This window comes from Ovis canadensis, chromosome 3 (assembly GCF_042477335.2).
Source record: "Ovis canadensis isolate MfBH-ARS-UI-01 breed Bighorn chromosome 3, ARS-UI_OviCan_v2, whole genome shotgun sequence".
Classification (NCBI taxonomy): Eukaryota; Metazoa; Chordata; class Mammalia; order Artiodactyla; family Bovidae; genus Ovis; species Ovis canadensis.
This window is the reverse complement of record NC_091247.1, coordinates 59,898,797-59,921,058: the sequence shown is the minus strand read 5'-3', so window position 1 is coordinate 59,921,058 and position 22,262 is coordinate 59,898,797. Positions and strand designations below refer to the sequence as shown.

Genomic DNA, 22,262 nt, shown 5'->3' with positions numbered 1-22,262 from the left:
GTGGAGAGAGAACCTGCTCTCAATAGGATGATCCAGGTGCCATCTGGGCTCCTTCCTTTCCCAAGATGGAAGAAACCTTGTCTTGAAGCTGGAGGGAGAGGTTAGGTGAGGGTACAAGGGACGTATGTCCCCTTTGTCCCCCAGCTGTCGGGTTCTGTGTCCTTTACCTCCCACCAGCTAATACAGGCACGGCCCGAGCAGTGGTCGCTCTGCTCTGGACAGGAGCCCTGGGGGGCCGCCCGGTGGAGCACCCACTCTCTCCCATCCCTCCCCCATCCTCTGCTCCCTTCCCAATCCTTCCCCTCACTGGCTTCTGACTCAGAGCATTTTCTTGGATTCCAAAGAGCCATCCCACTTGTCCCAGAAGTTTTCCTTAAGCTTCCTGACCCATCATGGTGCTTAGAGACATGAAGGGCTGCTCCTTTCAGAGGTGACGGAACCCTGCTAAGAGACCTGGGTTGGACACTTTCTCCCTCCTTTGTTCTGGTTAAGATACCTGAGCGATTTTAAAAGAGGTTAACACTAAATACCAAGGGTGTGGCGGGGGAATAAACCAAGAATATTCGAGATACATGAAACCTGGGCTCTGCTCCCCAATTCCTGGCCTACCTCTGCCTAAAAGGTGCCATCCTACCTCCAGGAAAGAGACTGGTCTCCACCTTTGAACCTTGACTCTTCACCCTTGCTTGGTCAGGTTGCCTTCACCTAGGTGATTGGTGGGACTGCCATGCTGGTCATAAGAAGTGACCTCACCCCTCAGGCCATTCTGTCCCTTCATTCAACAAGAAGCAATGCGGCAGCGGGGAGGCGCTGTGGGCTGGGAAAGGGAAGGAGAGAGACAGAGACTCAGTCAACTTGCATTTCTAGTGAAGATCACAGACAAGGTGGTTGAATGGGTCCTGAACTTTCTTCCTCTCAGTCCAGCTTCCTCCTCAGAGCCAGGACCCAGATGGATGTTTTGGCTGCTGGACTGGCCTGGTGGGAACCACTTCTGGGAAAGCTCTGCCCTTAGGGTGCTAGGCTTCCTGGGAGTAAGGTGTGATTGGCTCATGGCCAGACTTACCCTTAGGGGAATGTCTTCATGTCATAATGATGCTAAATCTCCACTTCTGGGAAAGCTCTGCCCTTAGGGTGCTGGGCTTCCTGGGAGTAAGGTGTGATTGGCTCATGGCCAGACTTACCCTTAGGGGAATGTCTTCATGTCATAATGATGCTAAATCTCCTTCTCCAAGCCTCCTTCTCCAAGCCCTAGTCCTGTAGTGAGGTTGTGAAGAGGGAGCTTTCTGAGGATCCATCCACCCATCCACCTACCCATCCATTCATCCCTCCCTCCTTCCACCCCTCTATCCATTCATCCATTCGTCCGTCCATCCTTCTGTTCATCCATTCATCCCTCTATCCATCCATTATCCATCCTTCCCTCCCTCCCTGCACCCATCTCTCCATCTTTCCTCTTATTTTCTCAAACATTTCTGGAGTGTCACCTCTGAGTCAGGCAGGCCCTGCCCTGGACAGTGGGGGAAATAGGTGAATTCAGGTGACTCCACTTCAGAAGAAATTCATGCTTTGTTCAATCCATGAACACCCAAAGGAATTGATTTGTGGATGGAAAGAAAGTGCCGCTAAAGGGAGCCACAGACCTGGATCAGACCCCAGCTTCCCCACCCACCAGCTGAGCTACCCGGGCACATTTCTGAAGCTCTCTGAGCCTTGTTTCCTTATGAGTAGAAGGGCAACATCACCACTTGCCTCACCCATGGGGTGACTGGCAGGCCTGCAGTCTGGGCTGCAAAGCACAAGCTAGTTGAGCTACACCCTACTGAGATGGGCGCTCTCAACATGAGTTGAGTTGCCAGATATAATTAATAGAATCCAGAGCTACATTTAAATTTCAGAGAAATGCGTCGATTTTCAGTCTAAATATGTTCCCAATATTGGGCATCTTTTATTGTGTATTTGCTAAATGTGTCAGCTCTGCCTAGAGGTTGTGTGCGCCCATGTGGACCTGTCTGCCTGGAACCAGGACACCTGCCACCAGGCTCTTAACCCCAGGTGTCTCATGAGTGGTCCTGAGCTTCTCTAGTCCACACTAACCCTCAGCTTTCTAACTGCTGGCACTAGAGGATAACGCTGTGCCCCTCACACTTGGCAGCTGGAGCAGGTATACACAGTTCAATTCAGTTCAGCCACTCAGTCATGTCCTACTCTTTGCAACTCCATGGACAGTAGCACGCCAGGCCTCCCTATTCATCGCCAACTCCCAAGAGTTTACTCAAACTCATGTTTATTGAGTCGGTGATGCTGTCCAACCATATCATCCTCTCATCCCCTTCTCCCACCTTCAATCTTTCCCAGCATCAGGGTCTTTTCAAATGAGTCAGTTCTTTGCATCAGGTGGCCAAAGTATTGGAATTTCAGCTTCAGCATCAGTCCTTCCAATGAATATTCAGGGTTGATTTCCTTTAGGATTGACTGGTTGGATCTCCTTGCAGTCCAAGGGACTCTGAAGAGTCTTCTCCAGCACCACAGTTCGAAGGCATCAATTCTTTGGTGCTCAGCCTTTTTCTTGTCCAGCTCTCACATCCATACATGACTACTGGAAAAACCATAGCTTTGACTAGATGGACCTTTGTTGGCAAAGTAATGTCTCTGCTTTTTTAATATGTTGTCTAGGTTGGTCATAACTTTCCTTCCAAGGAGTAAGCGTCTTTTAATTTCATGGCTGCACTCACCATCTGCAGTGATTTTGGAGCCCCCCAAAATAAAGTCTGTCACTGTTTCCACTGTTTCCCCATCTATTTGCCATGAAGTGATGGGACCAGATGCCATGATCTTCATTTTCTGAATGTTGAGTTTTAAGCCAACTTTTCCCTCTCCTCTTTCACTTTCATCAAGATACTCACACAGTTGGTCACTGAAGTGATTAGGGGTAGCATTTTCATAGGAGATTGTGATAGCAAGAAACACAAAGAACCTCCTCCTGGAGAGGGGAGGCAAGTGAGAACCAGGTGGGTTGACACGCTAGGAATTACATGATAGAGTAAATGCTCTGAAATACTAGAGGGAAAAGGGGGTGGTGTGCAGGTATACCTCCTTCCCCACCATGTGCTGGATCTACCTGTCTTCCCCCAGACCGCACCCCACCTCCTTCAGGCCCTTCCGTCCTCTCAGGCCCCAGCAATCTGTTCCCTGCAGTCTCTGGAAAGCTGCTACAACTTCTCTGATTTTTCTTTCCCTTTGAGTCCATGGGGAAAGACCCCGTTTCTTCTGGGAAGTCCAGTCCAATCCTCATTTATGTCTAGCACGGTCACTGACATTCACCTGTCTGTCTGCTTTGCTTCATATACAAGTTTATTTGTAAGGGCTTCCCTGGTGCCTCAGTGGTAAAGGATCCGCCTGCAAATGCAAGAGACGCCAAGATGCAAGTTCAATCCTTGGGTCAGGAAGATCTCCTGGAGTAGGAAATGGCAACCCATTCCAGTATTCTTGCTGGGAAATCCCATGGACAGAGGAGCCTGGTGGGCTACAGTCCACAGGCTTACAAAGAGTAGGATACGACTGAGTGACTGAGCACTTTGACAAACAGGGACGTGTGGAACTCCTGTCTTATTAAAAATTGCAGGGCACACTTTCCTCCGACCCCCTGCCCATCATTTCCCATTCCCGTTATTGTCATTTGAACTTGGCTGTCAAGCAATTCACTAACAAGAGGAGGGGAGTTGAAGTCATTTAAGCAGAATGCTGTGGTGCCCACAGGGATGCGCTCCTAAGGTAGACAACACGTCAGATAGAATGTGTGGAGGAGTGAGGACTGGAGGGGGGCATCTCAGGAGGGGAGCCTGCTGGGCACAAACAGACCAGGTCTTGGCAGGGAGGGATGGTCAAGGGATCTGGGAAGGGAGCTGGGGGTGCCCCGAGTTCAGGTGTCTGTGATGGAGGTGCTTCCCTGCACCTCTGCTCTCTACCTCATAAATGGAGCTACTTCCTGAGTTTCCCATACCATAAGGGCTGTCTCCCTGGTGGCTCAGACAGTAAAGAATTTCCCTGCAATGCGGGAGACCCAGGTTTGATCCCTGGGTCAGGAAGATCCCCTGGAGAAGGGAATGGCAACCCACTCCAAAATTCTCGCCTGGAGAATTCCATGGATAGAGGAGCCTGGTGGGCTACAGTCCATGGAGCCATGGGGTTGCAAAGAGTCGGGCACGACTGAACAACTAACAGTTTCAAGGGCTGTTTCCTTGAGAAGCCTGCAGAGTGTGTGTGTGTGTGTGCGTGTGTGTGTGTGTGTGTGCGTGCGTGCATGGGTGGGGGGTGTCTGACCTCTTTATTTATACTTGGTCATTCTCCAGGAAGGCCTAGGGAGGGGAGCTTGGCTCCAGAGGGGTTGCACAAATATAGATGGTGGGTCCTAACCTCACTCGTTCTCTCCCCCTTGGAGATAGGATCATAGCAGGGCTCTCACCCAGAGAGGGGAAGAGTTGAAAATGGACAGCTGCTTGTGGGGAGCAAGGTAGCCAGGGATTGCCCCTGAGGCCAGCCGAGGACTTAAAGAGTAAACCGTATGAATCCTCAGCCTTTAACCTGGGGAAGGTATGGGGTAGAGAGGAAGATGCTCAAATGATGACTGAAAGTGAAAGTGTTAGTCACTCAGTCATGTCTGACTCTTTGTGACCCTATGAGCTGTAGCCCGCCAGGCTCTTCTGTCCATAAGATTCTCCAGGGAAGAATATTGGAGTGGGTCGCCATTCCCTTTTCCAGGGGATCTTCCCTCCCCAGGAATTAAACCTGGGTCTCCTGAACTGCAGGCAGATTCTTTATCATCTGAGCCACCAGGAAAGTCCCAGATGATGACTGAGGCTGAGCTAAGAGAGTTGGAGACACATAGGAGGAGCAGATTTCAGATTGATTGGATTCAGAACATCAAATACAAGACTGAAAGTAAGAAGTGGCCTCAGCTCTTGGGAAGTTCCAGTCTACTGGGGAGGCTGGCTGAGAACTCAGTGGTAAATGGGCCCTTCCTGGGGCCTAAAGCTTCAGAATCCCGAGGCCACAGATCGGCAATTACAGATTCTTGCTGTGCTTGCAGTGAAGGATGTGAGGGTTGGGACAGAGGGAGAAATAAAAACCAGAAAAGGATTCTGGTTTTGAGAGACTTTTTGGAGGATGCTCTCAAGGGGAATAAGAAACTGAAATTCACGCTGGTCCTGTCTCGTTTTTCTCTGGCACCTCTTGAAAGAAGGAACAGTACCCAGTTGTGCTTTCTTGGTGACCTTAAACAATAGGACCCCACCCAGCCTTGGTTCCCTGTCTCTGAGACTTCCCCCTTATTGAGTATCTCCTGGTGGACCATGAAGTAGGTGGACAGTGGGTATTGGGAAATCACACATGGTTGCAAGTCGGGAGCAGGGATATGTGTGTGTTTACTTGTGCCTTTGTTTCTCCCAGATATTTCAAAAAACAGCTTAATGTATATACAGTCCTCCAAGTAGACATATATGAGTGAGGAAAGTAAGGCAAAGGGAAAATGAAAGATGTGACATGGTCTGGGGTGCATTTATTGTTCTATTTTTATTGATTTGACTGCACCAAGAAATAGTTGCAGCAAGTGGGAGCTTTAGTTGCATCTTGTGAACTCTTAGGTGCAGCAAGTGGGATATGGTTCCCTGACCATGCATTGAACCCAGGCCCCCTGCATGGGGAGCATGGAGTCTTAGCCACTGGACCACCAGGAAAGTCCCCTGGGGTGCATTTAAACCTGGAAATGCGTGCATAGGGCCTGCAGATTTAACCTACACTTCCTGAGGGCCAGTTCTGGGAGGGAAATGGGTCCAGTTACGAGGCTCACAGTGTCCACAGGATCAGAACAGGACAGTTGTTCTGAAGCAGTAGCTGCTGCTGCTGCTGCTGCTGCTGCTGCTGCTGCTGCTGCTGCTGCTGCTGCTGCTGCTGCTGCTGCTGAGTTGCTTCAGTTGTGTCTGACTCTGTGTGACCCCATAGACAGCAGCCCACCAGGTTCCCCCATCCCTGGGATTCTCCAGGCAAGAACACTGGAGTGGGTTGCCATTTCCTTCTCCAATGCATGAAAGTGAAAAGTGAAAATGAAGTCATTCAGTCATGTCTGACTCTTAGCGACCCCGTGGACTGCAGCCTACCAGGCTCCTCCGTCCATGGGATTTTCCAGGCAAGAGTACTGGAATGAGGTGCCATCGCCTTCTCCGCTAAAGCAGTAGAGCCACTCCCAAAAGCTGTGTAACCTGAAGTCCACACGCAGGGGATGGAGATATGTCTTCTAGAAAATTCCCCGTGAGAATCCTCGGCTGCATCCCATTAGGCCCCGCCCAGAGTGCCATGGTGGCTGATGCACTGGGCAGCTCTGAACAGATGTGGTAGAGCCCCAAGGGAACATGGGTGGACATCCCCAGCTTTTTCCACCCACTCCCCCAGTCACCAAGAAGGCAGTGGTCTCCTCCCCATGCAGCTTGGATCTTCCCTGTGGGCTGAAGCCCACCCTGCCCTGCCCCGCCCTCCCTGCAGGAGCCCAGGCTGAGCTTAGCTGGTACTCCTCTTCCTGGTTCCACCTAGGCCAGACTGCATGGCTGTAACTGAGAAGTGGCCGGTTCATTGTTGCAAGGATGCAGGCCCCGAAGGCTGGAGCCTCGGGAAGTGGAAACAAGACTGGCCATGGCCTTTCTCCCATGGCTGCCTGTTTCTCTCTTGAGTCTATTTCATTCCTTTCACCTCTAGTCCTTGACTGTTTGGCTCCCACATACAGTGGTTTCCGTGTCTTTTTTTTTTGGTTTGCCTTTGCTTTCCTGCTAATTGGAGACATTTGTGACTTTTGTTCTTGCTACCAACATTGTCAGCCTCAACATTCTCCAATCCAGGTACCCCAAAGAAGGCTCTGGTGTGCTCAGTTCATCTTTTTCAGCTCAGCCACCGGAGCCACCTTCAGCCAACAGCTGAGTGTCTTTGGGGCAGGTGCCCCCATGGGACAGGCAGTTGCAGTCATGGGTCAGACAGCATGTATGGTACACTCCTCACCCCTGCCTCCATGTCGAGGGCAGTGGCCCTTGGCCTGGGCTGTGAATGTGGCAGGCACTCAAAACCATATGTAACTTGCCATTTGTGTGCTTCCAGGGGCTGACAGCCGAGTGCTAACCTGAGTTTGCTTTGGGTACTTCCAGGGTACATGCGGGGTCCCGGTTGCCCCCCTGGCCAGCGCTTCCTCTAATCCACACTATGGGCTTGTGAAGGTGGATGCTCCTGGAGGCTCTAACGCAGCATATGCTCATTGGATGATGGGCGACGACGGACTCTGTGGCCACCCCAGACCCGTGGAAATCCTTGACATCTGTTTGGGAGACAACCTGCAGCCCCACTCGGAAGCCCACCTAGGGGAGACCTGTGGCCACCCTGAACCTCTCGAACCTCACAGGGAACAGACCTGGGTCTCTGTCCCTCCTGATGCTGTGAGGCCCGATGTTTGTCCCCAGGGCTCCAGCCCAGAGCCCATGCACGTGGGGAGTGGCTCTTCCCAGGAACGGGCAGGACAAAAATCCACCTCCCCCAGGTCTCCCAGGGACAACCAGCCTCCGGGGAGCCCAGGGCAGAGCCAGAGCACATCCACGCAGGTGGTGTTCTGGGCGGGGATCCTGCAGGCCCAGATGTGCGTGCTAGACCTGGAGGAGGAGCTGGAGAAGACAGAAGGGCTCAGAGCTGAGTTGAGATGCTGCATTCCCACGTCCCCTGCTGACCTCCCCACTTTTCCCTCCAGCCCAGTTGGCCCCCGGAACTCGGGCCTCCTTCCCAGCCCACCCCTGGATGCAGATGAGGCCTCGGGGGAAGATAGCAGCGGGCCAGAAGGGGAGACCCAGAACCCAGCATGGCCGAGGGAGGGCACGCTGGACTTGTCTCCTGAGTGGAGTGCCGAGGAGGAGAGCATCTTCTTTGACAACCCGCTCTTCCTGGAGAGCCCTTGCTCGGACACCAGTGCATCTGAAACGCACTTTTCCTGGGGCTTCTCGGACTCCTATGTAGATGTGAGGACTGGGCCCCAGAGCCCGCAGACCCTGGAGCCTCCACCCCCGGGAGGCAGAGTGCCCTGGGAACTGGGCGATGAGCCGGATCTGGGGGAGAGCACAGCAGAGTCCAGCGGGCACACCACCCCTCCATTCCCTGTGCCCACCTACAGGCCACACTCTTTCTCCTGGGTCGTGGTGGACACCCCCGAGGGGGCTCCTGCAGCACCTTCCAGCCAGGAGGAGACCGAGGTAAACTGAGCCCCGAGAACCAACCCTTGGGCTGTGCTTGGGGACATGGACAGAAGGAAGGACTTTCCTCTGCCATCACTGGGCCCAGAACTCTCTTCCTTTTGGTGAGCAACAGAGCAGAAAGGCAGGCCCAGGGTGGCCTTCAGAAATAGAAGGAATTTTACAGGAGCTGTGATGTCAGCTGAGCACGATGACAATGCTCGGTTGTTAAGTAGATGACATTTGTTAAGGCACAAATGTCTCCATCTCACCAGCTCTAAGGCGCTGCGTCTGGACACATTTAGAGAACAAGTAGCTCCTCCCGTTGCAGCGTGTTCCAGGCCGGTCTTTAGACTCTGGCCTCCCACCTCGAAGAAGGTCCCAACTGTAACAGGGCAGGGGTCAACCTGCAGGGGTGACCTCTTCTCCGGCTGGGGAGATGTCTCCTCTAAGAGTCCTTTCTGTTTGGGAAAGATTGCAGCATTTTGTTACTTTTAGCATCTTTCATCGAATTCAGTTTCACAAGCTCAGGCCCTCAGGACAATGGCAGAGGTCCTTGATACCAACTAGCACAAGTTACGGGGACAAGTTATGTGAGCACTTTTTTCCCCCAGGGAGGCCTCTGCTTAAGAGATAAGGAGACTCAAGATGGCAGAGCCAGGCTGTAACGTTCTAATCTCTGTGATCCCAGAGAACAATGGGGAAGAGCTCTGACCCCAAGATCTGAGGAATTGTGAACACTGCCAAGGCCCCTCCACCCACAGGCTGGGGTGGAGTTGGGGGCGGTTGTGGCTCTGTTTTGTGACATGTGTTCTAGAACCTGGTTGCTCCAGGCCCCCTGGGGTCCTCAGAGGGAGGCCTGGGAGCCCTGTCCTGGGAGCTAGCAGTTTGCTCTTATCTGGGATGACAGAGCCCAGCCCAGTGTCTGGGGGCTGTTGACCTTCCCTCCAGCACAGCCTCTCATTGAACAGGGCCATGGGAAGCAGGGCCCATTCTGAGCAGACAGAGCAGAGATGACTAGAAATCAGTGAGCATGGATGAGGCCCTGAGGCCAGAGGGATGTGGGAAAAGCTCTGGAAGCAGTTTCCCTGGGGCAAATCTCTCCTCCTTTTCTTCCTTAAGAGTTCTCAGAGAGACAGCCTTGACCCTGCCTTGCCCGCAGCATCCTGTGTGGACAAAACTCTGAACTGGGAGACGGAACATGTGGAATATAACGGCAGCCCCGCCACACATCCAGTGCAGCCTTGGGCAAGTCACTTCCCCTCTCTGGGCCTCACCTTTTCCATCTCTAAAGAGGGAACATGAGCCCCGTGATTTCCGGGGCCCAGCACCAGCCCACCTAGGATGTGGGTCCCATCCAGGGTGCCCATAACTGATCTGAGGCCCAGATCAGGGAGTGTGGTCTGGGATGGGGGAGGACAGCTGGGAGGGAGGGCCCTGTATACTTACAGTCTTGCTTCCCTCCCCATCTTCCCCTTCCTACACTGCCCCCTACACCTCTCAGTGTCTCCAGGCCTCATGGATGTACCTCTATCTTTCTCAACAGGTCGGGCCCAGCACCCAGGGCTGGCCAACCAAGGTCATTCCTTCCTGGCCCCCAGGGCCTCTTAGCTCCCAGGACAGAGGTGAGATCCAGTGTGGAGTCTGGGAAATCAAGTGGTTGAGGGCTTGATTGGGAGTGGGGACAAAGGCCATTCTTGGATCCCAGGATGTCAGTAAGGAGTCCCTTGTATTGTATTAGAACCAGACAGACTTGGGGTTAAACTCTGTGTCTGCCTCTGTAACCTCATCAATACAGTGGGTTTAAAAATAACCATCTCTGCTAAAGGGAAGTTGCTGACTAACACAGGGAGCTCAACCCAGTGCTCTGTGACAACGAGAGGGACAGCATGGGGTGGGGAGTGGGAGGGAGTTTCAAGAGGGAGGGGACATATGTATACCTACTGATTCGTGTTCTTGTACGGCAGAAACCAACACAACATTGTAAAGCAATTGTTCAGTCGCTAAGTTGTGTCTGACTCTGCCGTCCCACGAACTGCAACACGCCAGGCTTCCCTGTCCTTCACTGTCTCCTGGGGTTTGCTCACATTCATGTGCTCTGAGTCGGTAATGCTTATCTAACCATCTCATCCCCTGCCACCCCCATATATTCCAATTAAAAGTAAATTTAAAAAAGTAAATAAATACTCATCTCTTGGAGTAAATGAAGACTAAAATTAAAAAAAAATAAAATGCTCATAGAGTAAATGAAGAATAAAAAAATTTTTTAATAAATAAGTAAAATACCATCTCATAGAGTAAATGATGAAATGTGCAAAAGATCCTGAAGCTGGGAAAGATTGAAGGTAGGAGAAGGGGATGATAGAGGATGAGTTGGTTGAATGGCATCACCAACTCAATGGACATGAGTCTGAGCAAGCTCCGGGAGATGGTGAAGGACAGGGAAGCCTGGCGTGCTACAGTCCATGGGGACGCAAAGAGACAGACACGACTTAACGACTGAACAACAAAACAGCCAGCCTTTTGGATTCCTGGATCTTCATGGTTTAGCAACCTTGAACCCCTGGTTGCCTTGGGGCTGGAGTTCTCTGCCTGCTGCCCCATGTGTGGGAGGTCACTGCCCCATGACCAGGGACAGAATGTGCAGTTTCAGGGAGGAGGCCGGGGGGGTAGGGGAGGGGGGACCAGCTAGCGATGACAGCCCAGGCTGTTCCCTGGCTCTGCCAGGCCCCTTGGCCCGCAGCCTGCCCCTCACCCCATGCCAGCTTCATTCCATGCTCTTTCTCAGGTGACAGGGATACAGAGTGTGTCCAGGAGTCTGCTCCCTGCACCGTGGCCCCTGGCCACCCCTGGGGGAGCCCAGCCTCTTCGCCGGAGCCGAGCAGCCCTGAGTCTGGGGTCAGAGGCCCCAACTCCCTGCCCAGCCCTGTCTCCTCCCGGGAAGGCAGCCTGCGACTGCAGGGCCACCCCCCAGGCAGTGTTCTTCCCAAGTGGACACTAGATACTCCAAGCCCTTCATTCCTGGAGACAGATGGGGCAGAGCCAGGTTCCCTGGAAAAAGAGGAGGCAGGAGAGGCCCCAACCCAAGGGAAGGAAGTAAAGTTAAGCCCCGCCAGGACTGCAGAGGCCGGAGCCAGCCAGCCTGACGCTTGCCTGACTTCTGCAAAATCGTAAGTGTCATTCTAACCGCCCTCTGCCTCCTAGTTATATAGGCATTTAAGAATACCCACTCTGATTCTTTTCCCTTATAGGTTATTATAAAATACGAAGAATAGTTTCCTGTGCTATTACAGTAGGTCCTTATTGGTTATCTGTTTTATATATAATAGTGTGTATATGTTAATTCCAAACTCCTCATTTATTCTTACCCCTCTTTCCCATTTGGTAACCATAAGCTTTTTTCCATTTCTGTTTTATGAGTAAATTCATTTGTATCTTTTTTTTTTTTAGACTTCATATATAAGTTGTAGCATACAATAGTTGTCTGACTTCACTCAGTATGATAATCTCTAGGTCCATCCACGTTGCTGCAAATGGCTTATTTTATTTTTTTGTATGGCTGAGAAATATTCCATTGTGTGTATGTGTATGTATGTGTATACCATATCTTCTTTATCCATCCATCAGTGGACATTTAGGTTGCTTCCATGTCTTGGCTATTGTAAATAGTGCTGCGGTGAACATTGGGGTGCATATATCCTTTTGAATTATGGCTTTCTCTAAATCTATGCCTAGGACTGGGATTGATGGATCATATGGTAGCTCTATATTTAGGTTTTTAAGAAAACTCCATACTGTTCTCCATAGTGGCTGCACCAATTTACATTCCCAGCAACAGTGTTGGAGGGTTCCTTTTTCTCCATATCCTCTCCAGCATGTATTGTTTGTAGACTTTTTGATGATGGCCTTTCTGACCTGTGTAGACTTTTTGATGATGGCCTTTCTGACCTGTGTAGACTTTTTGATGATGGCCTTTCTGACCTGTGTAGATTTTTTGATGATGGCCTTTCTGACCTGTGTGAGGTGACATGAGAAACGCACACTGGGACCTAGCATAGACGTATGTAAGCCGGGATTATAGAGTGGAGGGTTTGGAAGTGCAAGAAACCAGAGAGTGGATGATCGTACTCATAGGGCAGAACTTGCATGTGCCAAGGGACAGCCAGGGAGAAATGTCCACTACCAGACAGCAGGAGACCACCAGGGGCTTGTGCAGTGAACCTGACTGGGACCATGTGTGCGAAAAATGGGGGCCATGCTAGGCAGGTCTGGGAGGAGGGAAGGTCAGAGCTAGTGGTATGGGGATTACATGCTGCTGTGAATTTGCAGATGTGACGGGGAGGCCCAGAGTGCTGACTCAGATCTCTCTCCCTCACAGAGTAGCAGGGGGAGGTTTGATTGGTACCAAAGGAATGGTGGATCTTGGGGTCCATAGCAGGATTGAATGACCCCGGAACTGTGAGCCGAGGTAGGAATAGGCCACCTGGAAACCCACCTAAATGTCCTCCTGCTCCAAGGATACTGCGTGAAGCCTGTCAGCCTCTAGGATCTCTCCATGGGAAAGGGATTTTGTTGGCCAAATTGAGGTCAGGTGAAAGAGATCAGGGAACACCAGTAATGGTTTAAGTGTTACACTAACTGGTAGGTGTTACACTGACTGGAAGGTTAACTCTACTCCGATCTAAATGTCATTGAGTGATGATGAACCTCAGGCAATATCAGAAACCAAAGAAGCATCTTTCTTCCACTGCTAGAAATCAACACGGTCTCTGGAGATGTTCAGAGTAATCAGAAGAGTCTCTCAGTATCTAAAAAGAGAGTGTTCATTGTACCAGAAATTAGCCTTAATTCAACCCCAAATAAAAGTAAATATACCTAAAATGCAAGCCATACTTTCATAGTAGATAATGAAAAAGGTTTAACTGATGTTTTTCTTGGTAAACCACACTAAATATTACAGAAATAAATTTATTTAATCTTATATTTAATACAATATAGGAAGTTCATTTTCCTAGCCTCATTTGCTGGCCCAGTGAGATGGCATTCATTCATCTTTAACTTTCACAGTAAGGTCATAAGGGTCTATTTATTACTTTATTTTGGGCTTCCCTGGTGGCTCAGATGGTCAAGAATCTGCCTGCAGTGCAGGAGACCCAGGTTCAATCCCTGGGTCGGGAAGATTATTAACAGCTTTATTGAGATATAATTCACATATCATACAATCCATCCATTTAAAGTATACAGTTCCATAACAAATTATATTTGCTTTGTGGGGTTTTTTTTTTTTTCCCTCAAAGTGCCTCCCTATCTAGATGTTACTTTAGTAACAACACTAATTGACTAGGTCATGTTGGTAAAAGTATTTGAGGGCTTCTTCAGCTGATTATCCAAGTAGTTCTGTTTACATTTTTTTGGCTGTACCACAAGGCGTGTGTGATATAGTTCCTTGAGCAGGGATTGAACCTATGCCCTCTGCACTGGAAGTGTGGAGTCTTAACCGATGGACCTCTCAGGAAGTCCCCCAAGTAGTTCTCTTTACATGTGACAAGCATGTCATTATTTTTACTTCCTCCTCCTCAGTTGTTCATTGGAATAACCCTTCCTGTTCCTGTACTTGTCTCTGGCGTCCCAAGTGACCCCTGGAATCTTTCAGTATTACTTTCATGGACTTCACAACATCCTATGTTTTTTCGGCAAGATTTGTAATGTCACTTTTCAGTTGATTTCCATTATGTTTGCCTTGTTGGATGCAGATGAGCCTCAGGAAGTAGGGAGAAGTTATCAGCAAAGTCACTGACCCAGATGGGGGCAGAGACATACGTTTGTGTTACGTGGAGAGGACTACTAAGTCCAGCCAAATTTTATAAGTGGATAGTCCATTGGTGAACACTTTCGTGTTGTGATAAGTTTTGCTTCCCTGTGCAACTCTCTAACTATGGTAACCTGGATGACGCGTGCGCGCATGTGTTCAGTCGCTTAGTCTTGTCTGAATCTTTGCAACCCCATAGACTGCAGCCCGCCCAGGTTCCCCTTGTCCATGGGATTTTCTAGGCAAGAATACTGGAGTGGGTTGCCATTTCCTCCTCCAGGGGATCTTCCCGACCCAGGCAGATTTTTTTTACCACTGAGCCACCTGGGAAGCAACCTGGATGATAATAACAAGGATAGCCCAGTACTTGGTTGCAGTGTTGCAGGGACAATGCAGGAGTTAGATGGAGATTGGTCTTGGTGACTTCTGAGGTTCTGAGTGTTCCCTGAGTCTGCCCAGGGGTCTCCTGGGCCTGTGCACCTTTGTGGGTCCCCATCCAAGCCCCTGCAGTGAGACCCTTCTATATGATAGAGCAGCTGATATAGGAGGGCAAGGGTTTGAAACCACCTCTGTGGCAACCCCAGCTATCACCATCCCTAAAGCCAGTCTAGTTTTCGGTTCTCGCCTCATCCTTGCACCATCCTTGGCTGCAGATCTATGAGTGGAGGCTGGAGCTGGTGGCAGGGAAGGGGGGCAAGGAGGCCTGACGGGGAGGGCAGGAGAGGTGAGGGACACAGGTGGCTGCTGGGGTTTGGGGAGGTAATCCCACCCCTCCTTGGGTGGATTCAGTACCACAGGGTCTTCAGAGGGCTGCACCTGCCGCCCAGGGGGAGTTAGGCTCAGTGCATCCCTATGCTTTACCTGAGAATCCGCTGGCACCAAGCTCGGCTCCAGCCCCTGCTAGTGCTGTGGATACTGCCCACACTGGGCCCTCCTGGTGCCCAGGTCAGGTCAGGCGGGCTGTGACACAGACTCTTCCCTGGGGGTAGAAGGTAGCCCCAGCTTCCGCCCTGAGCATGGACTCTGAGCACTATTGCTCCCCACTGCCCCAACTGACCTCAAGGACACCTGACCCAGGAGCCCTTTGTCTCCATCCCAAATGGGAGCCTGAGGACACTCATGGACTTTCACAGGCTTCCTGGGAGCCCTATGCCCCAAGTGCAACCCCCAGAGGAAGGCCAGAGGCCCCCAGCTGGAGACAGGCTGGCGAATGGCGTCAGGACTGACAAGGTGGCCTGGAACTTGGCCTCTCGCCTCTATCACCTGGAGGGCTTCCGGAAGTCTGAAGTGGCCGCCTACCTGAGGAAGAAGTAAGGGGCTTCGAACTCAAGCAAGGCTGGATGTCTAGTCAGGATGGGGAGGACCGCTGCCCGTGTCCCGCCACCGCTGACCTCTCATGCCTTCACTCCTGCCCTGTCCGCTGCACCCTTCTCCCCTTCACCCCCAGACCCTTGCTGTGCCTGTCTCTTTCTCTTAGTCACATTGGACCACCCTCAGTCCCTGCCTAGAGCTGCCAGACCTGGCCACCTGCCTCCCCTACCCCAACCCCATGTCCCTCCAGCTCAGCGCCAATGGGGTCCCAGGGGCTGCCAGTGCCTTTCCTTTGATCGCACCCCCAGCCCCCGTCAGGCCCCAGGAGGCCCACCAGTCCCCGCCCAGGCTTCATCCCCACTTTCCTTCTGCAGCAATGACTTCAGCAGGGCCGTGGCTGAGGCGTACCTGTCCTTCTTCCAGTTCGGAGGCCAGAGCCTGGACCGCGCGCTCCGGTAACACCTGGGGGCCTTCTCTGGGGAGGAGGGATGGCCGGCGAGGCGGGGGACAGGGAGAAAGCACCACCAGCAGAAGCTGGATTCTGGCTGGCCCCAAGCTCAGGCTGCTGGGCGCTGCCTGGACACGGGCCCTCCTTCCAGGGGTTTCCTCCAGGCCCTGGTGCTCAGTGGGGAGACCCAGGAACGAGAGCGGATCCTCTACCAGTTCTCCAAGCGCTTCCATCACTGCAACCCCGGGCTTTTCTCCTCAGTAGGTAGGGAGGGGCCGGTTCACTGGGTGGTGACTGGTGGGAGTGTGCTGGGGGGCCGTGGGGACCCAGAAGCATTGGGGAGGTCCCCCCACCCAGGGTAGACAGAGGCAATGCAGGAGTCCTAGCTCCAACGGCCTTTTCTCTCCGCGGGGGCAGATTGCGTGCACACCTTGACCTGCGCCATCATGCTCCTTAACACGGACCTGCACGGACAGGTGAGAGCCTATGGGGGTCTTGGGAGAGGGGAACCATGACCAAGGCCTGGGATGGGGTCACGGAGGGCCCTGAGGGAGGGGAGGTTCAGGGTGGCCAGCCAGGGGTCTTGCTGCTGGAGTGGGACATGTGTGCCAGCTGCCCCCCTCTCCACATTTCTGGCCACAGAACATTGGAAAGAGCATGAGCTGCCAGGAATTCATAACCAACCTGAACGGCCTGCGGGATGGCGGAAACTTCCCCAAAGAACTGCTCAAGGTACGGCATGGGGTCCACGTGGGGCCTGGAGCCTCAGCTCACTGTCCCAAGGGGAACATGAGCTCGGGCCTGGCTCTGCCAAGACATCCTTGAGACAACACGCCTTTTTAAAAACATAATTCCTTGTTTATTTATTTGACTGGATCTTTGTCACCAATAAGCAACATCTTCTAGTTGTGGCATGTGAGATCTAGTTCCCTGACCAGGAATCGAACCTGTCCCCCCTACAATGGAAGCATGGAGTCTTAACCACTGGACTGCCAGGGAAATCCCAGAACAGGCCTTCTTTACTAAAGGGAACTAAAAGTGATACTGCCCAGCCTGCGGCATCAGTGTCCCGTTGAAATGTATCAGCTTGTGTGAATTCACATCCCCTGGCCTGGATCCACTGAATCAAATCTCGGGCTAGGCCCCTACATTGTTCCGTTATGCCTCTGGGTGACTCTTAGGCCTGTAAAGTCTGAGAAGCGCTGGTTTTTTGGTCCTTGGTGTAAAGCTTCACGTGGTGAAAGTCTGGAGCTACGATTCAGGAGCCAGAGGTTGCAGGGTTTGAATTCTAGCCTTGGGCAGCTTACACTTTGGCCGAAGCAAGTTCTCCCAGGGTGAGTGACCATTTTGCAGGGTTGTTACCATGATGAAATTAAGGTGGTCAAGTGCTTAGTCCAGGGCCTGGCATGCAGGCTGCTTTTATAAGCAGTCACGGTATTTATTCTCCTGTCTATTCAGCAAACATTAACTGAACACTTAGTATCTGCATGGCACCACCGCTAGGTGTGGCCAGAGCTCCAGAAGCCAGCCAACCAGCCCCGTGAACATGCATACTCTCAGACATATCATTTCAAAGTCATGGCATCTCATTTATTCATTCACTCACCAAATGCTGACTGCTCTGTAGTGAGCCGTTCCTACTGCCTCAGATCCCTCTGGGCAGGATGGTATGTGGGTGATTCATTTCCCCTTCAGGGAACTAGTTCAGGCCTTACTAAGTCCAAGGAAAGGGCTTCCCTACTGGCTCAGATGGTAAAGAATCCACCTGCAATGCAGGAGACCTGGGTTTAATCGTTGGGTTGGGAAGCTCTCCTGGAGAGGAAATGGCTACCTGCTCTAGTATTGTTGCCTGGCAAATCTTATGGACAGAGGAGCTTGGCAGGCTATGGGCTTGTCTGATGACTCAGACAGTAAAGAATCTGCCTGCAATGCGGGAGACCTGGGTTTGATCCCTGGGTTTGGAAGGTCCCCTGGAGAAGGGCATAGTAACGCACTCCAGTATTGCTTGGAGAATCCCCATGGGCAAAGGGGCCTGGCGGGCTACATTCCATCAGGTCGCAAAGAGTCGGACCCGACTGAGCGACTAAGCACACACACACATCAGGCTGGAGTCCTTGGAGTCACAAAGAGTTGGTCACACTGAGCACAAACAAAGAAAAGCTCAAGGAAGGATGGGGATTGGTTTGTTCACCCTTGTGTCTCCAGCCCCCAGCACAGTGCCCGGCACATGGCTAATGCCTGATAAATTGTTGCCTGCATGCATGGATCCATGGGTTGCTTGCTGCCCGGGGCAGAAGGGCAGTAACACTGGGATGGAGGTGGCAGCATGCCCGTCCTACCTCTGCCAGAGTATGGGCCCCCTGGCCTGAGGCTCTCAGGCCCAGCTGTGTGTTTCTGTTCCAGGCCCTCTACTGGTCTATCCGAAGTGAGAAACTCGAGTGGGCCGTGTAAGTGAGACCCATCTTCCCTTCCCACCCTCTCCCCTGCTTGCCCTCCTCCCGCCCAGCCCAATGGGAGAGTTCAGAGTCCCGGACAGTGCTCCCCTCTGCATGGGTGGAGTCAGAGGCAGGGCATCAGGCTGGTCTCAGAGAGGATGCAGGGGGGCATGTAACACCTGGAGGAGCCAGAGGCCATGAGGGCATGGGGATGATAGGAACTGATGGGCTGACCTTGAAGGAGGGCTTCTTTTAGGGGTCCTGAGGTGTGGCTGCCCAGCAAGAGAGAGGGTGGGGTCCTGAGGCAAGGGTGCCTCCTGGTGGCCTCTGCCCATTCAAGCAACCCCAGACCGATTCTTTGATGCCCAGGGATGAAGAAGACACAGCCAGGCCCGAGAAGGCCCGGCCATCTCCGCCAGCTGGCAAGATGAGTAACCCTTTCCTTCAGCTGGCCCAGGACCCCACGGTGCCCACCTACAAGCAGGGCTTCCTGGCCCGGAAGATGCACCAGGATGCAGATGGCAAGAAGAGTGAGTGTCTGCCTGCTGTCGTGCATCTGTCTACCAGTGTGTGCAGAGCGCCCTGCCCAGGAACACGATGTCCTGAGCCGATGTGTGTGTGGGTGTGCAGAGAGACGGCATGGGTGGAGGATGGGCAGCCCATGGTCCTTCCTCAGTAGTGACTGTAAGCTCAGGGCTGGGGTGGGGGAGGTGATGCAGAGACAAGACAAACCTAGGGATCCCCCGCTCCCTGGGCCTCTGTGCTAAGGTAGGAATTAGACAAACAAGGCAGTGTCTGGGATAAACAGAAGAGCTAGCTGCATGGTGCAGGGAGGTCTCGATCGGGTATGGGGTGTGGAGGAGGGTGAGGCTTCTGTTTTTGTTTGGGGGTAGAATGCAGGAGACAGGATAGTTAAGGTTTCTGGGACATGATGGTCTCTGAGCTGAACCTTGGAGGAAAAGAGGGTCTCGTTATTTGCAGAAAGATCCCCACCAGGAAAAGAGCACAGGGTGGGGTGTGAGAGAAAAGACGGCGCGAGGTGCACTGGGCTTCATCCTGCAGACCGTTGAGGGCTCTGGAGCAGGGAGCCACATGACCAGAGCAGGAATGGGGTCCCAGATGGATGGGGCTGTGGTAACCAGCTAGGGGACTGGCATTTGGTCGTGAGAAGCCACATGAGCAAGGCCAAGAGGTGACCATGGGGAGGTAGGCCTTCAGCCCTAGCTTCTGAGCCCCTGTGTCTCTCTGGATGGAACTAGAAAGAGGTCCCAGAAGAGCTGTGCTTGTGGGTGGGCGTGTTTGAGGGGGGCTGGACTGGATGAGCACCTACTTGTGTTATTGTTCGTAAGTAGCTCTGTTTCGGTATCTAAGCGTGATTGCCCGTGTGTGTGAGACACAGTACTGCCTGCTTGTGATCGGTTGTGTTTTGTTGTGTTGGTGTGCTTCTGTGTGTTTCTGTGCACCTGGGGAGGGACTGGAGGTGGTGAGATGGTGTGCCTCTGAGGGTCTGGATGTGGTGGGGGGGATCATCACCCACCTTCGTGTTCTGCTTCCCGGGTAGCGCCATGGGGTAAGCGCGGCTGGAAGATGCTCCACACCTTACTTCGAGGGATGGTCCTCTACTTCCTGAAGGTAAGGCGGGTGTCCCCACCCCACCCCTGATGGGCAGTGTAGGAGGTTGGGCAGCTGATGGAAACCTCTTTTCTGAGCCTCTGTTGCCCTGTGGCAGGGACAGGACCACGGCCTTGATGGGGAGAGTTTGGTGGGGCAGATGGTGGATGAGCCGGTGGGGGTGCACCACTCACTGGCCACCCCCGCCACCCACTACACCAAGAAGCCACATGTCTTCCAGCTGCGCACGGCCGACTGGCGCCTCTACCTCTTCCAGGCACCGTAAGTCGGGGGCGGGGATGGGCGATAGCAAGGCCCCAGCTTTCCTCCTATGAACCTCTCATCCTCTGACGGGTGGTGGCCCCACCCTGGAGGGAGGTGCAGGCTTGACCTGAGATGTGTCACTGGTGGGTCCGATACACATGAAGTGTGGGGAGTGGGGAACTTCCAGCTTCCATCCCCCGCCCTAAGCCCATTTCATCCCTGGGACCGCCTTTTCCTTGAAAGTTGGACTAAGCCTCCCAGTTCCAGAGGATTCCAGGAAGCCACGAACACTTGATCATTTTTTGGCGTTTGATATAAACTCTATTGGGCTTCCCTGCGGAGAAGGCAATAGCACCCCACTCCAGTACTCCTGCCTGGAAAATCCCATGGAGGGAGGAGCCTGGTGGGCTGCAGTCCACTGGGTTGCTAAGAGTCGGACACGGCTGAGCGACTTCACTTTCACTTTTCACTTTCATGCATTAGAGAAGGAAATGGCAACCCACTCCAGTGTTCTTGCCTGGAGAATCCCAGGGATGGGGGAGCCTGGTGGGCTGCTGTCTATGGGGTCACACAGAGTCAGACACAACTGAAGCAACTCAGCAGCAGCAGCAGCAGCAGCAGCAGCAGCAGCAGCAGCAGCAGCAGCAGCAGCAGCAGCAGGGCTTCCCTGGTGGCTCAGTGGAAAAGGACCCACCTGCCAATGCAGGAGAGTTGGGTTCGATCCCTGGGTCGGGAAGAGCTCCTGGAGAAGGGCATGGCAACCCACTCCAGTATTCTTGTCTGGAGAATCTCATGGACAGAGGAGCCTGGCAGGCTACAGTCCTTGGGGTCCCAGAGTTGGACACGACTAACTAAACATAAACTCTATTGCTTTCCCAGATTTGCCTCTGTTGGGTGAGAAAAACCACCAGCTGGGGGCAACCACCTCAGCCAGTGGCAGGACTTCTGGCTTTTGTAGCCAGGTGCTTGTGCTGACCACCAGAGGCTGGAGGGCGGGGATAGGCTAGCACTCTGTGGTCCAAGGGACAGGCCGTTCTCTCTGCCCACAGCACTGCCCAGGAGATGACTTCCTGGATCGCGCGCATCAACCTAGCCGCCGCCACGCACTCAGCTCCGCCTTTCCCTGCCGCGGTGGGCTCCCAGCGCAAATTCGTCCGGCCCATCCTGCCTGTGGGCCCAACCCAGGGCTCCTTGGTAAGACCTGATCCTGAGGGAGGAGCGGGATGTGGTGGTGGGATACACCCTGGAGGACTAGAAGGGAGATGAGAGGCTGTGCACCTGGCCTAGGAGAAGTGGGGGACAGGGGCTGGACTGAACATCTGGGCCCCTGGGTCAGGATGGAGCTGTACTCCTGGGCTCAGGAACAGAGAGGGGAGGTCTCGGGATGGTGGGGACAGAGAGGGAGGGCTTGAAACAGCTCCCCGCACCGCCTCCCGCTCCCAGGAGGAGCAGCATCGATCCCACGAGAACTGCCTGGACGCTGCCTCTGACGACCTGCTGGATCTACAGAGGAACTTACCCGAGCGGCGAGGCCGCAGCCGCGAGCTGGAAGACTACCGCGTGCGGAAGGAGTACTTGGAGTACGAGGTGAGGTCGCCGTCTCGCCCTCCGCCTGGACCCTCTGCCGCCCTCTCATGGCCGTGGCTGTCCCTGCAGGCTTGGCTCCCAGCCGCTCAGGGCAGGGGGAGGGGCTTGCGTGAGAACTCCAGCCCTGTGTGAACGGTCTACACACACGAATGTGTGCACACGCCTGCACAAGTGAGTGTGTCTGTGTGCTCTCAGGCCACTTCACCTCTTGTCCTTGGAACACAGCAGCTGCTTGTCTGGTAACACTCGTGTGTGTGTGTGTGTGTGCCCGCGCGCGTGCGTGCGTGTTGCTCAGTCTTGCCCCCCAGCCAGGCTCCCTTGTCCATGAGATTTCCAGGCAAGGATACTGGAGTGGGTTGCCATTCCCCTCTCCAGGGGATCTTGCCAACCCAGGGATCAAGTCCAGGTCCCTTGCTTTGCAGAAAGATTCTTTACCATCTGAGCCACCTGGGAAGCCCAATTATTATATATATACACTATATATATGTGTATATGTGTGTGTGTGTGTGTGTGTGTGTGTGTATAATTTTCTTGGCCACACCTTTTGG

General features: G+C 53.1%; 1 protein-coding gene across 3 annotated transcripts in view; it reads left to right on the top strand.

Moving 5' to 3' along the window:
• PSD4 (pleckstrin and Sec7 domain containing 4) overlaps positions 1-22,262 on the top strand; it is a 45,430-nt gene that overhangs the window by 19,279 nt on the left and 3,889 nt on the right. For all 3 annotated transcript variants that reach the window (XM_069580368.1, XM_069580366.1, XM_069580367.1), the window contains 15 exons: positions 7,185-8,270; positions 9,372-9,497; positions 9,796-9,874; positions 11,038-11,419; positions 15,192-15,368; positions 15,744-15,824; positions 15,969-16,081; positions 16,235-16,293; positions 16,460-16,549; positions 18,221-18,264; positions 18,622-18,782; positions 19,814-19,884; positions 19,982-20,145; positions 21,177-21,321; positions 21,571-21,714. In XM_069580368.1, the coding sequence (XP_069436469.1) occupies positions 7,296-8,270; positions 9,372-9,497; positions 9,796-9,874; positions 11,038-11,419; positions 15,192-15,368; positions 15,744-15,824; positions 15,969-16,081; positions 16,235-16,293; positions 16,460-16,549; positions 18,221-18,264; positions 18,622-18,782; positions 19,814-19,884; positions 19,982-20,145; positions 21,177-21,321; positions 21,571-21,714 (2,811 nt within the window). In that variant the 5' untranslated portion in view covers positions 7,185-7,295. The remainder of the gene's footprint in view (positions 1-7,184; positions 8,271-9,371; positions 9,498-9,795; positions 9,875-11,037; positions 11,420-15,191; positions 15,369-15,743; positions 15,825-15,968; positions 16,082-16,234; positions 16,294-16,459; positions 16,550-18,220; positions 18,265-18,621; positions 18,783-19,813; positions 19,885-19,981; positions 20,146-21,176; positions 21,322-21,570; positions 21,715-22,262) is intronic.